The 14,760-nt window shown below is 42.0% G+C and overlaps 1 protein-coding gene across 1 annotated transcript; it reads left to right on the top strand.

Moving 5' to 3' along the window:
* Positions 1–11,716: 11,716 nt before the first annotated feature.
* LOC118216371 (pentraxin fusion protein-like) lies at positions 11,717–14,482 on the top strand. Its single transcript, XM_035397460.1, has 3 exons — positions 11,717–11,799; positions 12,080–12,152; positions 13,540–14,482. Exons 1-3 carry the CDS (start codon positions 11,779–11,781, stop codon positions 14,151–14,153), a joined length of 708 nt encoding a protein of 235 aa, XP_035253351.1. The 5' UTR covers positions 11,717–11,778; the 3' UTR covers positions 14,154–14,482.
* The last annotated feature ends 278 nt before the right edge of the window (positions 14,483–14,760 follow it).

The raw sequence follows: 14,760 nt of genomic DNA, 5'->3' as shown, positions 1-14,760 counted from the left end.
GAAAGCTTATATATATTTAGTTACATCTCCTGGTGCCAAATATCAAACATCATTTAAAATATTGCACCCTTAACCCCTAGAAGGGTCGTAACACCCACATTCATCCATCAGAATTAGAATTAGAATTTCTTTATTGTCATTGTATTGGTGCGTACAACGAAATTCAGGCGCACTGCCTGAGCGGAGCTCAAATATACAAGATAAAACAAGGTAATAAAAATATAAAAGAAAAAAAGGAATAATAAAAACTCTACATACAGCTCACATGCACACTCACGTGCACTCACGTGCACACACTCTGACACACATGCACACAAATTCACACACGCATACCCATTATGCCTACGTATGCACCAAATAAGCACAGAGTACCTGAATGCACAGAATAAATACCACTGTTGCACAGAATAAATATAAGTATTGCACAAATAAATATGAATATGAATAAATATCAGTATTGCACAGGGATATTGTACAGTATAAATATTGACTATGGGGGCGTACTTTCAGTGCAGAGTTCAGTGTAGTGATGGTTTTGGGGTAGAAACTGTTTGTTAATCTTGTGGTGCGCGCTTTGATGAACCTGTAGCGCTTTCCTGAGGGCAGAAGGACAAACAAGTGATGGGCGGGGTGATATGGGTCCTTTAGGATGCAGGATGCCTTCCGCAGGCAACGGGAGCTATAGATGTCTTCCAGGGCAGGCTGATGTGTGTTGGTGATCTTCTGGGCTGTGTTGATGACTCACTGCAGAGCCTTCTTGTCAGCCGCAGAACTGTTGCCATACCACACTAGAACCCCATGTGTCAGGACACTCTCAATGGAGCAGCGGTAGAAGGACACTAGCAGCTGTTGTGGCAGGTTGACTTTCCTGAGTGTTCTTAGGAAGTAAAGCCGCTGTTGTGCCTTCTTAACCAGAGAGTTTATGTTGGTTGTCCACATGAGATCTTCTGAAATGTGGGTGCCCAGGAACCTGAAACTGGAGACTCTATCCACTCTTCCTCCATTTGTGTGCAGTGGGGGATGGTCACCCTGCTTCTTCCTAAAGTCAATGCCTGAGGGACATCCAGAGCTGGATGGATAACCACCATCTTAAGCTGAACCCAGGTAAGACAGAGATGATCTTCATCCCTGCTCCATCCTCTAACCTTCTTGACTTTTCCATTTCCCTAGTGGACACCATGGTGTCATCATCACCCACCGCAAAAAACCTTGGAGTGGTGATGGACAACAGACTGTCCCTCTCCCAGAACATCACGGCGGTGAGTCGAACGTGCAGGTTCTTCCTGTACAACATCCGGAGAATCCGCCCCTTCCTCACCACCTATGCAACCCAGCTCCTGGTTCAAGCGATGGTCCTGTCCCGCCTGGACTACTGCAACTCACTGCTGGCTGGTCTGCCAGCATCCGCTATCAGACCCCTGCAGCTCATCCAGAATGCTGCAGCGCGTCTGGTCTACAACTTCCCCAGACATTCCCATGTTACCCCCCTGCTCACTGACCTCCACTGGCTGCCTGTTATGGCTCGCATCAAATTTAAGACCTGGGTGCTTGCATACCAGGCAGCTAAGGGGTCAGCACCAGGGTACATCCAGAGGATCATCAGACCCTACACACCAGCCAGACCTCTCCGTTCTGCCACCTCTGGACGCTTGGCACCTCCCCCTCTTCGCGTCTGTACTTCCCGCTCCCGTCTGCTGTCTGTCCTGGCCCCTCGCTGGTGGAATGACCTCCCCGTGGTGGTCAGAACAGCAGAGAATCTGACTACCTTCAAACGCAGACTAAAGACTCATCTCTTCAGGCTGCACCTCTCCCCACCCCTCCCTAGCCTATAGTTTAGCTCAATGTACCTAGTTAGGCTAATACGATTACGTTAGTTTTTATTTGGCAGGATTGTTTTTGTCTGATTAGGAAAATGTGATTCCAGTGCTAGTTTGTACTTGGTAGGATTGTTGTTTGCTGAACAGGTTACTCTACAGGATTGGAGTCCTGATCTATGTGGTCACTTCTGGCACTACGATCTTTACTTCACTCTAGTGTGTTTCTTTTGCACCTCTGCACCTTGAACTAATGCACTTGTTGTACGTCGCTCTGGATAAGAGCGTCTGCTAAATGCCTGTAATGTAATGTAATGTCAATGATAAGCTCTTTTGTTTTTTTTGGTGTTGAGTGCCAAGTTGTTTTCTGAGCACCAGTCTGTTAGCCTCTGTACCTACTCTCTGTAAGCTGACTTATCACCACTGTCATATCGTATGCAAATTTGATTGTGTTAGTTTTGTGGGTTGGTATACGGTCATAGGTGTACAGAGAGTAGAGGAGGGGGCTCAACACACAGCCTTGTGGAGCCCCTGTGCTGAGTGGGAGAGTGGTGGGGACCCATCCTGACTGACTGCTGCCGGTCTGTTAGGAAGTCCTTTATCCAAAGGCAGATGTTGTGTTCGAAGCCTAGGTCGGACAGCTTGGAGACCAGTCTGCTGGGTATGATTGTGTTAAATGCAGAGCTGTAATCCACAAACAGCAGACGTGCATAAGCTCCCCGTTGTTCTAGGTGGAGCAGTACAGTGTGGAGGGCAGTGGCAATGGCGTCATCTGTTGATCTGTTGGCTCTGTATGCGTATTGGTACATGGTCCTCTCCAGTTGGCTGACCATGGACCTTCGTGATAGTTTTTTTATCATGACTTCATCTCCCAACTCAAATTTCTGTTCTTTCACATTTTTGTCATAGTACATTTTGTATTTTTGGCATAATCCAATTTGTTGTGCAGCTTGATGATAAATAGTGGGGAGAGATTTTTTTTTTAGAAATATTTCTGTATTCCACCCCTCTGCTAGGGGTCCTGGCATTTCTAACCACAAATGTTCTGGCATCTGCATTTTTCTTCCCGTCATCAATTCATATGGACTGTAGCCAGTGGTTTTATGACTAACACCTCTCAAGGACATTAGAATGCTCGGAAGGTTTTGTGCCCAATTTGGACTATTGTCCAGTACCATCTGAATTGCTGGGACTGCCCTGTCTTGCAGATAGGACCTACCAGGTCACCTGGAAGGGGTCTGCCTCTGCTTCTCATCCACTTGTTACGGGAGTGCCGCAGGGATCTGTACTGGGTCCTCTGCTGTTCTCCTTATACACCAGATCTCTTGGTTCAGTCATTAATTCACATGGCTTCTCCTATCATTGTTATGCAGATGACACACAACTCTTCCTTTCTTTCCCCCCCTCGGCCACACAGGTCAATGATAAGATCTCTTCCTGCCTGGCTGACATCTCCACCTGGATGGCCAGCCACCATCTGAAGCTCAACCTCAACAAAACTGAGCTGCTCTTCTTCCCGTGCAAGACCTCCTTACTTCGTGAGCTCTCAATCACGGTTGATGGCACCACAGTGACTGCCTCTCACTCTGCCAAGAGCTTGGGGGTGGTCCTGGATGACCAACTGGACCTCAAGGAGCACATCAAGGCAACATCACGGTCCTGCAGATTCCTTCTGTACAACATCAGAAGGATTCGACCATACTTGACGACGCACTCCACCCAGCTGCTCGTCCAGGCTACGGTGACCTCTCGCCTTGATTACTGCAACTCTCTCCTTGCAAGCCTGCCAGCTTTTTTTTATATAAAAAACCCCTTTTCCTGTCACTTGTTACATGTTGCCCCATCCCAGCACTTCTTGGTAATTTGTATTTGTCCTAATACTGTAGCTTATTCTTCTGCCTAGTTGGCTTTGCAGATGTTAGGCCAGAATAGTGTTCACTGTTCTCGGCTAGAAATAGCTGTACAAAATATGTATTGTACCTTACTGAACCCGTGTTTAGCAGTTGCCTACGACCATGAAATGCACTTTTTTGTACGTCGCTTTGGATAAAAGCGTCTGCCAAATGAATGTAATGTAATGTAATGATACCCGTTTAGGGGTTTATTAGTCATTATTTGGGATACGTTCCTTACGAGTATAGCACCCTCTTCCTATTTCGTGTCTCACAAGACTTAGTGGTTACCGGAGTGCCCTTCGGTAACTTCGGTAATCCCCTGTTTGGTTGCGTCTGGTCTTCACACTTACCCTCCCTCAAATATCCGACATGGCCTCATAACCATAGTAATGTTCGTCGGGATGAGGGCCTCGGTAGTTGTCATTTTCCTGCTTGTTAAATTTGTGCGGGAAATGCCCTTTCTCCACAGTGCTCAGATTTAACGCTGCGGCCGTTTTAGCAAGACGCGTAAGGATGAACGAGTAGCTATCTATAGCCCCTTTTCCACTGCAGGGCCGAACGGTTCTGAGCACGGAGAGGAACGGTTCCAATGGCGTTTCCATCTGGAAACGGTTTGGCGCAGAATGATTACAAACAGTGCCCAGCACAATATTTTTGGCACAGTTGGACAGCTGTGCTCAATGCAGCAGAACCGTTCGGGTGGACAGGCTTAATGACGTATTCACTGATTGGTTTCACATCACGTCAGTTTTGTGACTCCGCATACAGTCTCTTCACGTCCTCTTCTGTAAGCTAGGTCGGTGGAGAAGCGAATATAAATAAAAATGTCAATCAAAAATCGTATTCCGTCATAGCAACAAGATAAACCCGACAATAGCCATAAGATATACAGCAGTGAAAACGCTGCTCACTGAATAACTAAATAAATGGGACAAAGTTTTAAAAAATGATACCATGTCATTCTACAGTCAATATCTGGGACTAAATATGGAATAAATACATAACCTTTGTGGGCAGGAGAAAACGGGCCCCGGCCTGGGCCAGAAGTGCTGGGGTCGCTCTCTTCCACACTGTTGTACACTTCTTCAAAGTATACACACTTCTCGGAGTCTGATGTAACTGGGTTTATTGTAGGTGAATCAAAGATTACATACAAGAACCCGGGCTGATCTGCGCAGTTCAGTACAACCAACAGTCACTCACAAAGTAAAGACAATACATCCACTCGTTCTCCAACCACTCTCCAAGCACTCCAAAGACACACACTAAAATCCCCCGGGGCTAAATGCTTCTTTTTATCCATTTTTGATAGCCCCTCCTGTTGTGGAGCTTAAACTTAGTACTTCCCACTTATTTTCTTTGTTGCTCCTGTTTTTGACACCATTATTTCCCAATTCTTTGACACCAATATTTATGAGCCCCTTCCTTTCTTTATTTTTTTTAAATTTTTTTATTCTGACGACACAGACGTTCGCTTTACGTTATATGCTTGCGTAAAATGCTTAATTTGCATGGCAGAAGCTGCGTTTGCATTACGTGTTTGTTCTTACTGCATGTGTTTTTGGTATGAAGCGTTTACTGCTGCAGGTTGTTAATCTTATGGTTCAGGTCGACCTTTGTCCGCTCTGCACACCCCTTCCTTTGCTGGCCATATAATCCATCATGGAGGTGGCGGATGGTGCTCTTGAATACATTCCTTTCCCATATACATTGGGTTTGTGCTTTTGAGTATATATATATATTTCTTTTCCACACCTTACCATTGGTTTTACGCCTAGAGATGTCCCTTTTGAGACCGAGTGGTCATATATTGTCTTGGACAATATGTTTTTGAAATATTTCGCGCATTTGTGATGCCTGGGTACATTCAAAATAACTGTGCATAATACTACACGTACCGTTTATGGCGTTGTCGCCGTTTTTAGTACAGTCTGGCTTGATTGACAATTCATTTATTCAGTAGGTGAGAGTATAAGCTTTCTAACGATGTATAGCATATCTAATTTTGCTTGTGGAATAGCGTTTTATAGGTCAGTGTAATCGAACATTTTCTTATCATCGCATTCACTTACGCATTAAGACGCTGCACCTAACGAAACGTTGTTAACGATTTTTCGTAATTTCTTGGAAAATACTATTATTATTGAGGACTTCTGGGCATAGCTAAGCCGTATATTTGCTGATAGACCTATCTGACATCGTTTTCTGGAGCAAAACAGAAGCGGATTGAACTCATTGATTTACTGTCTCTGTCTGAACACAGATAAAATTTCATCATTGCTATGTAAGTATTACTGCCCAAAATATTTTGGTTATACATGTTATTTTTTGGATTGAGTGTCTTAAATAGGTTAGTGGTATTATATAATGTGGATATTTCACACTGTAATGTAAGCGTTAGTTAGTACTTTTTTTAATTAATGCAACAGTGATGGTCAGTGGAGGATACGCTAAAAAGAAAACCAAAAACAGCAAAATGTACAGAATCCTTGTCCGTTTTGTCAGCCAATGAAACATAACATAACAAAAACAAAACAGTATGGGGAGCGACCACAACAACTGGCGCATATTACATTGACAACGGGACGCCGTCGCTGATCCACCGTGTCACTTGCTGTCCTCACTAGATACTTCCTAGTCCTGGTTTTAGCAGCCCGACGGTGGAAACAGAAACGGTAACCGTTCCCAGGAGTCCTGAGCAGCGCAGAACGGCATGGAGTGGCCCTGGTAACGGTGGAAAAGCGGCTTATGTATCTGCTTAAAACACTCGTCCTACATGGAAATCAGCCTAAACCCCATCATTGTGAATTTTGGAGTAATGCCCACTTTGGAAAAATGTTCCAAGTGAATAAAATTGTCAAATCCCGCAGCGTTGTGTGCTATCCATGTATAACCTACATACTTGGAACATCTAAACTTACTCAAAAGTTTTTCAATACAGTCATCCCCTTTATCTGTAAACCCTTCGCCGTTAAATGTGATGGCACAGACAAAGTTGGCACTTTGTTTGCCATTCTCAAACCGTGTCTCAAAGTCAAAGAAAATGTACTTGTCTGTTTTTTTTAAACGCGATAGGTTGTATGTAGCAATTATGTTCTGCATCTGGTAACAAATCTTCGCCGCAATGAACACAACGCTCTGTAACACATTTGTGCGTTTTTGGTTTTTTTACACTGACATGGTAGCGTCTGTTATATTTCGTACAATACTTTGTAACATCACATGGCGCCACTAACACTCCTGACTCACCCGTGGAAACTGGCCGTTTGTGTTTCTCAAAACAAAAGCCTGATTTGCAATACCTTGAACAATCATTACAATATTTTGGCATTCTGTTTCTTGTGACATTCAGAGTCATTGCACACATCACAACTGAACTTGCAACTGTGGTCTCAGCGAGTACTAAATCCAGAATAGCAAAACTGACAAACATATGGTTTGCCTAGGAATGCCTTAAGATTTCGTATCATATAGTAATGGTCATCGTGAAGATATAAGAATGCCGTCCTGCTGTGTGGCGTGTCGCTTGTCTGATATTTCTGCAACATGTTTGTACCCGATCTGTAGAATGACAATTTTAATCCCTAAGGCACTCTCAAACTTTGAAACATCTTTAAACCCTATTTTCTGCTGTCCTGTAAAACCTGTGCGTGTATGTATGTCTGCAGCAACCTTCTCTAGTGTGTTGGTGGGTGCTTGCAGTTCCAGATAATGTGCGAGACAGATTGTGAAACACAGGTTGTTTGAAATGTTAGAAGGACATAATAAATTCCTCCTGTTCTTGCTAATCACTTATGTGCAAGGTCGCACAGCTTTCTATACACCCCAGACCATGAAGATCTATCTGTGGCCATCTGGGGAACTAACGCTGAGAGGAGAGCGTTACAGGCAGAGTGTTGTACATCTGAAGGGAATCCCAGGCCTGCTTTGTCCCCACAGAAATTGAGCACACTGAAAGAGTCACACCTATACGCCACGAGTCAATTTAATCTTTTTTACATGCCATGACATTAGTCCTGTATTTGTAAGTAAAATGTAAAAAGGACATTGTTAAATTAGTCATGATTGAGAGAATTGTTTTTAAGTTTCTCTTTGTATGTTTATTGCTAGGTTTTTATACATGCTGTTGCGCAAATCGCCTATGTTGGGGCTCTATGTTTAGGGATTGTGAGGTGAGCTGTAAATACAAGTGATTGTAGATACCAGGGTGGATCAAGTGGTATCAGGATCTACGGTGTATTATCAATGTATTTCAACTGTGCGAAGCCTACAATATCTTAGCCAAACCAAATTGTTCCTATTTTGAGTCCTGACATTGGTAATCGGTAAAAAGAAAAATTGAGTGTGTGTGTGTGTGATAGAGAGGTAGATATAGAGCATGAGAGATTGAGTTACAGTTAATGGGTCAGTAAATGACCTTGCTGTTTGCTTTGTTCTGTCAATATTTGCTTCATCTTTTCTGGTTAATTTCACTTGAGTCAATTTGTAACTGTCCTATTTTCAGACTGATATATTTTGTAAAAAAAAAAAAAAAAAAGATTGCATTTGAAAAATGTTAATGTCAGCTTTTTTTCTTTTAACCTTAACCATGTGCACTTACTCAACTAAAAATAAACAATATTTATCCTGCCAGATAAGCCAACAATATCTTAGCCAAACCAAACTGTTCCTATGTTGAGTCCTGACATTTGTAATTGAAAAGAAGCAAAAAATGCAATGTATGCAAAAATTGATCAGGGTTACAGAATGCAGAATTTTTTTAAATGGCATCCCTCAGTCATCACTCTCTGAAGCCAGCAACAGGGAGCATATACGGGCATGATTGTACATAGTTTGCGAATTGGACATTCCAGATACTGGAGGGGTTGGAAAATTAAATGTGAAGTCTTTGGAATGTCTTTTGACGTGTGCTTTCTCAATATGTGTGCCTCAGTTCCTCTTCTGTGAATAAAACTTGCATACTGTTATTTTAATAATGATTTAAAAACTTGGTCATGAGTAGGTAGGAGAGCATTTACTGCCACCATGGTGCAAAGAGTGTACTACTGGGTGTGCACACAGCACAACTCATTTATTTCAACAGTTAGGCACAATAAATTATTGCTGTTAGGTTATATACAGGTTTGCAGACATGCAGACTTGTGAAGATCTCTTATGATTGTGCACGCAAAAAAGTATATTGTTGAAAAATATACAAAGGATTTCTTTCAAAATAAATTATTTACCGTCCATTTGGCTTCACTAATTACAAATTTCCGATACATATTGGCAATGACATCATGAAGTGTGGAAGAAGATCACTTCCAACTTGAAAGACTCTCTTTATGAAGGACCTAACTGGCCATCTGGGGAACTGCAACTCTGAAAGAGAAGAGCGTTATCAGCAAAGAGTGCCCTACTTCTAATGGGAATCCCAGGCCTGCTTTGTCCCCACAGAAATTGAGCACACTGAAAGAGTCACATCTATACACCACCAGTCAATTTCATCTTTTTTACATGCCATGACATTAGTTCTGAGTGTGAGTAAAATGTAAAGAGGACATTGTTCAATTAGTCATGATTATGAGATTTAAAAAAGATTAAGTGTTTCTGTGTTTGTATGTTTATTGCTATTTTTTTACATGCTGTTGCGCAAATCGCCTATGTTGGGGCTGTATGTTTAGGGATTGTGAGGTGAGCTGTAAGTACAAGTGATTGTAGATACCAGGGTGGATCAAGTGGTATCAGGATCTACGGTGTATTATCAATGTATTTCAACTGTGCGAAGCCTACAATATCTCAGCCAAACCAAATTGTTCCTATTTTGAGTCCTGACATTGGTAATTGGTAAAAAGAAAAATTGAGTGTGTGTGTGTGATAGAGAGGTAGATATAGAGCATGAGAGATTGAGTTACAGTTAATGGGTCAGTAAATGACCTTGCTGTTTGCTTTGTTCTGTCAATATTTGCTTCATCTTTTCTGGTTAATTTCACTTGAGTCAATTTGTAACTGTTCTATTTTCAAACTGATATATATATTTAGTAAAAAAAGAATTGCATTGAAACATTTTAGTGTCAGCTTTTTTTTCTTTTAACCTTAACCATGTGCACTTACTCATAAGTGTATTTTTCACAAGGAACTGTATTGCCATGCAAAACCAGCAAGCTCCTTCAGAAGCTGGTTACCAGCATAAACCATCAAGAACTATCATTAAGATGGTCTCCAGATATAAAAAGCTTGTCACCAGTACAAACCAGGAAAAAACCGGCTGGTCACCAGCTAAAACTAGCATGACCATCATAAGCTGGTCTAAGCTATTTTCAGCAGGGTTTCACTAGCTAATACCTACACATTACATTACATTACATTACATTACAGGCATTTGGCAGACGCTCTTATCCAGAGCGACGTACAACAAAGTGTATAACCATAACCAGGAACAAGTATGACGAAACCCCTAGAGAGAAGTACCGGTCCAAGTACAGGGAACAACCGCATAGTTCAACTTGGACCCTGATGGTTAAACTGATTAACACTAACAATGAGAACGGCAACAACGCAATCTATGGAAAAATAAAAATAAATAAAAATACAAGTAGTCGTTAAGACAGGAGCATCAACTAAGTTACCTATGAAACAGCTGCCTAGTTACAACCCTAAGTTTAGTCATTTACAGGGGGGAAGGGAGGGATGGAGAGAGGTGCAGCCTGAAGAGGTGGGTCTTCAGTCGTCGTTTGAAATTGTTCACAGTCTCAGCTGTTCTGACCTCCACAGGGAGGTCATTCCACCATCGTGGGGCCAGAACAGACAGGAGACGTGTTCTGGAAGTGCAGGTGCGAAGAGGGGGAGGTGCTAGGCGTCCTGAGGTAGCAGAACGGAGGGATCTGGCTGGCATGTAGGGTTTGAATATCATGTGAAGGTATGCTGGGGCTGATCCCTTGACTGCCTGGTATGCTAGGACCAATGTTTTGAATTTGATGCGAGCTATAACAGGCAGCCAGTGGAGGGTAGTGAGCAGGGGAGTTACGTGGGAGTGTCTGGGGAGGTTGAAGACCAGACGAGCCGCAGCATTCTGAATGAGCTGCAGGGGTCTGGTGGCAGATGCTGGTAGTCCAGCCAGAAGAGAGTTGCAGTAGTCCAGGCGGGATAGAACCATTGCTTGGACCAGGAGCTGGGTTGAGTAGGTGGTGAGAAAGGGGCGGATTCTGCGGATGTTGTACACATCATTTATGTACTCCTGTGTGGAATGCTATATGTATTCACAACACTAGTGTACCTAGCTATCACTCGCTAGCTAACACATACACAGGAACAAAAGTATTCATTTTTTTCTCGCCCATATCCCTTAAGGGCAGGAGTGTCCAATCTTATCCAAAAAGGGCCGGTGTGGATGCAGGTTTTTGTTTTAGGTCAGCTCTAAGACACCTGATTCTACTTGTTGTATCAAGGTCTTGACTGAAGGCCATGATTAGTTAATTAGTTCAATCAGGTGCCTTAGTGCTGGGCTGAAACAAATTCCTGCACCCACACCAGGCCTTTTTTGGATAAGTTTGGACACCCCTCCTTTAGGAGCTCCGTACAGTGATGATTGCGGTGTCAAAGTTTTAAATGTAACTCCATTGTCTCTCAGCTTTAAAATTTTAACTCTGTGTGCTGCTCCTAATGTCACAGTTATGTTACATCCAGTTATCACCCAAGGCCTGTTTCTACTGAACATAAAATGTTAATATCACAGAAATCCAATACAGAACAGCCATTTAGCATTTCATTAAGGAAAAATATTTTCATTTTTTAAGATTGGATTTGACTCCAAGTTTAAAGAATTTTCCAATAAAAAGACTATTTATTAAATACTGTTCAGTTGACCCGATCAAAGTTGAAATGTCAGTGGCAGATGGTTCAAAATCTCTCTTTCTTTGTTACTCAACTAAAAACAAACAATATTTATCCTGTCAAAAGAAGTCCAAAAGAAAGGTTCTTCCTGTAAAGCAGCCAATAGGATGTCAGTATCATGGGTTAAAGAAGGGGGGGGGGGGGATCTCAGGCATGGTTTTAATAAGGAGCAGCACCTCTCCCCATTTTAATCTGCCATGGAAGCCAAACACAAGATGGTATGGGAAAATTCTTTGTTTGTTCACTAAACCCTGTAATCTATTGGAATGTAAATGTGTATAATCTGAAAATTTGGAGTAGCTGTTATATTTATGTAGTTGGCACCTGAAACCAGTGAACATGAACCGGTATTTGTGTTTGAAAATGTATTTCACTCAGTAAGCATGACTTTGTACTTTGGTCTGAATAACTTGTTGGTTTTGTTTTGCGCTACATACATCTGAAATTGCTTGCGTAAAGCTGTGCCTTGGTTTATGCGATCTCTCGCTGTCTTTCCAGTTTCCATGCTGTGAAATGGGGGTGTTGGTGACTACCCTCCTGCTTAATGGTGTCGCTGTCTCAACCACTGAAGGTACAGCCTGGTCACAATCTTCAATAACACTGTTTCTATTACTGAGGAATGCCGTTTGAGTGAATTTCATTATAGAGCTCCATAATGCTTTTGGCAAAGACATATATTTTCTTTGTTTGTCTGTGTACTCCACAATTTTAGATTTGTGATGATACAATTTACAAGTGGTTAAAGTGCTTTTAAAGTGCTCAGCTTTTATTTCAGGGTATTTTTATACATTTTTGTCTCACCATAGACAGAGGTCAAACCATAGGCTAACCAAAATCTACTGTTTGGAATATCATTTGAGAAGAGTACGGGTGATCTCGGCAATCACAAAGAGCCTGGTAAGCCAAGGAAGATCTCTACAGTTGATGACTGACAAATTCTCACCATAATGAAGAAAAATCCCCAAATGGCTGTCTAACAGTTCAGAAACAGTCTTCCGGAGGCAGGTGTGGATGAGTTAGTGACTACTGTACACAGAAGACTTTACATTTCATAATTAATTTGCAGAGAAGCATCATATCTGCAAGTTCAATCAAATGCCTCCAAATTCATTGTATTCACTGTAGAGGTCTTCCTGGGCTTACCAGGCTTTGTGATTTCGGAGCTGACCAGTGCTGTCTCTCTTCTTAATGATGTTCCAAACTGGTGCTATTGATTAGTCTAAGATTCGGCCTATGTCTGACTGGATTTTTTCTTCTTCTTATTACTCCTTGACTTTCATTCACACAACTCTGGTCCTCAAATTGACAAATGGCAATAATGGAATCAAAAGGCTAGAACCAAGACTAGATAGACTGCTCTTATACCTGCACCAAGGAAGCAATTTTACACACCTGATTAATCAGAAACATCTGTGATGCTATTTGTCCCAAACAGTATGATTTCCTGAAATGGGGGGACTATTTATAAAGTGCTGTTATTTCTACATGGTGAAACCAAAATGTATTAAAAAAAATTCCCTTAAATAAAATCTGAAAATATGCATTTTAACCACAAAAATGTATTTGTCCCAAACACTATGGAGCTCACTATAGATTACTTCACAAGTCCTGATTCATCTGATCTTTCACATACAGTATCCTATAAGCCACACCATACATACTGTTCATGCAAGTATTCATAGAAAGGCAGTAGGGTGTTTTCACACAGTGTTTGATAAATTTTAACAGTATAATTTTGTTTGTTCCCTGGACTATAGATTTAAGTTAAGTTAAATTTATTTGACATGGACATCACAATTACATTGGACAAACCAGATGCATTGCTTAAGTGTTTTAGCATACATGCTAATTCTCAACACTTGTCCACTTTTGTCAATGAATACAGACAATATATCGGAAAGGTGGACTTAACCTTTTTTAATGCATTGTTCACCCTTTGATATGCACCTGTGCTGAAGGTCTGTTTGGGAAAGCCCTGGTGTTTCCCTATGAGACGGACGACAGCTACGTCAAACTGACCCCCCAGAAGCCCCTGGAGCTCAAAGCCTTTACGCTCTGCATGAAGCTGGCCACGGAGCTGAAAGGCGAGAGAGAGGTCATCCTCTTTGCGTACCGCACCAAATACTTTGACGAACTGAACGTCTGGCGAGAGGCGGATGGGCGCTATTCCTTCTACCTGAGTGGAGAGGGGGTGTTTTTTGACTTACCGCCACTGAACACGTTCAAGACCCACATGTGCATCACGTGGGAATCCACCACGGGTCTGTCTGCGTTCTGGGTGGACGGCAAGCGGAGCGTTCGGAAGGTGTACAAATTGGGACACACGATTCAACCCGAGGGTACCGTCATTCTAGGACAGGACCCTGATAATTATTTGGGGAAATTTGATTCTGCTCAGAGTTTTGTTGGTGAAATTTCCCATGTTAATATGTGGGACTATGTCCTGCCTGAAAGTCAGATTAAGGCATTGCATTCAGATGACATCCTCACTGTGTCCACAGGTAACATTTTTGATTGGGTGTCAGTTGAGTACGAGATTCATGGGAAGGTACTTGTTGCCTCTGCAGACTAAAATCATCTGATTCTGTGTGACAGTGCTTTTGAAACATGCACTTCATCAGTAAATGCCATGTGCTGTGATACTGTATACGTATACACACTGGCAGACTGTCAGTCATCAGGGTATTCTCTGCTAGCCCAACCAAAACTGTAATTATTTTGATTTCATAAACAGCCAATTTTATAGGAATTTATATGATTTCCTTTTCATGTTATTGGACCATTACTTCCTTAAGAACATTAACATCTGTGCCTTCTGACCTCATGTAAGCACACAGAATGAAGGTACAACTTCACACATCAACAGAATAAAGCCCCAAACGTGGGTTATTTCGCATTTTCTCCTTTTTCCTGTTGATTTTGTCATCACAAATTCTCCAGTCCCGCAATCAATAATACTCTCCATTGGACATTTAGGTGCTTCTTCCAATAATGACATCTGATCAAAGTGGCCAATTGCAGGATACTCAGGCAAAATAGACATAAGGAAATGCACATGTGATGCTATTTCAGCCAATAGAACATGTTTTTTAAAAAACCTTTGTTTGCCATTTTTGTTTTGTGTGGAAGCTAGCCTGTTTGTTTATTAAGAATTGCCAACAAATTAAAATATTTCCTTG

The sequence above is a fragment of the Anguilla anguilla genome, chromosome 17, assembly GCF_013347855.1.
Source record: "Anguilla anguilla isolate fAngAng1 chromosome 17, fAngAng1.pri, whole genome shotgun sequence".
Classification (NCBI taxonomy): domain Eukaryota; kingdom Metazoa; phylum Chordata; class Actinopteri; order Anguilliformes; family Anguillidae; genus Anguilla; species Anguilla anguilla.
Note: the sequence above shows the minus strand (reverse complement) of the source record. Positions and strands in the feature narration are given on the sequence as shown.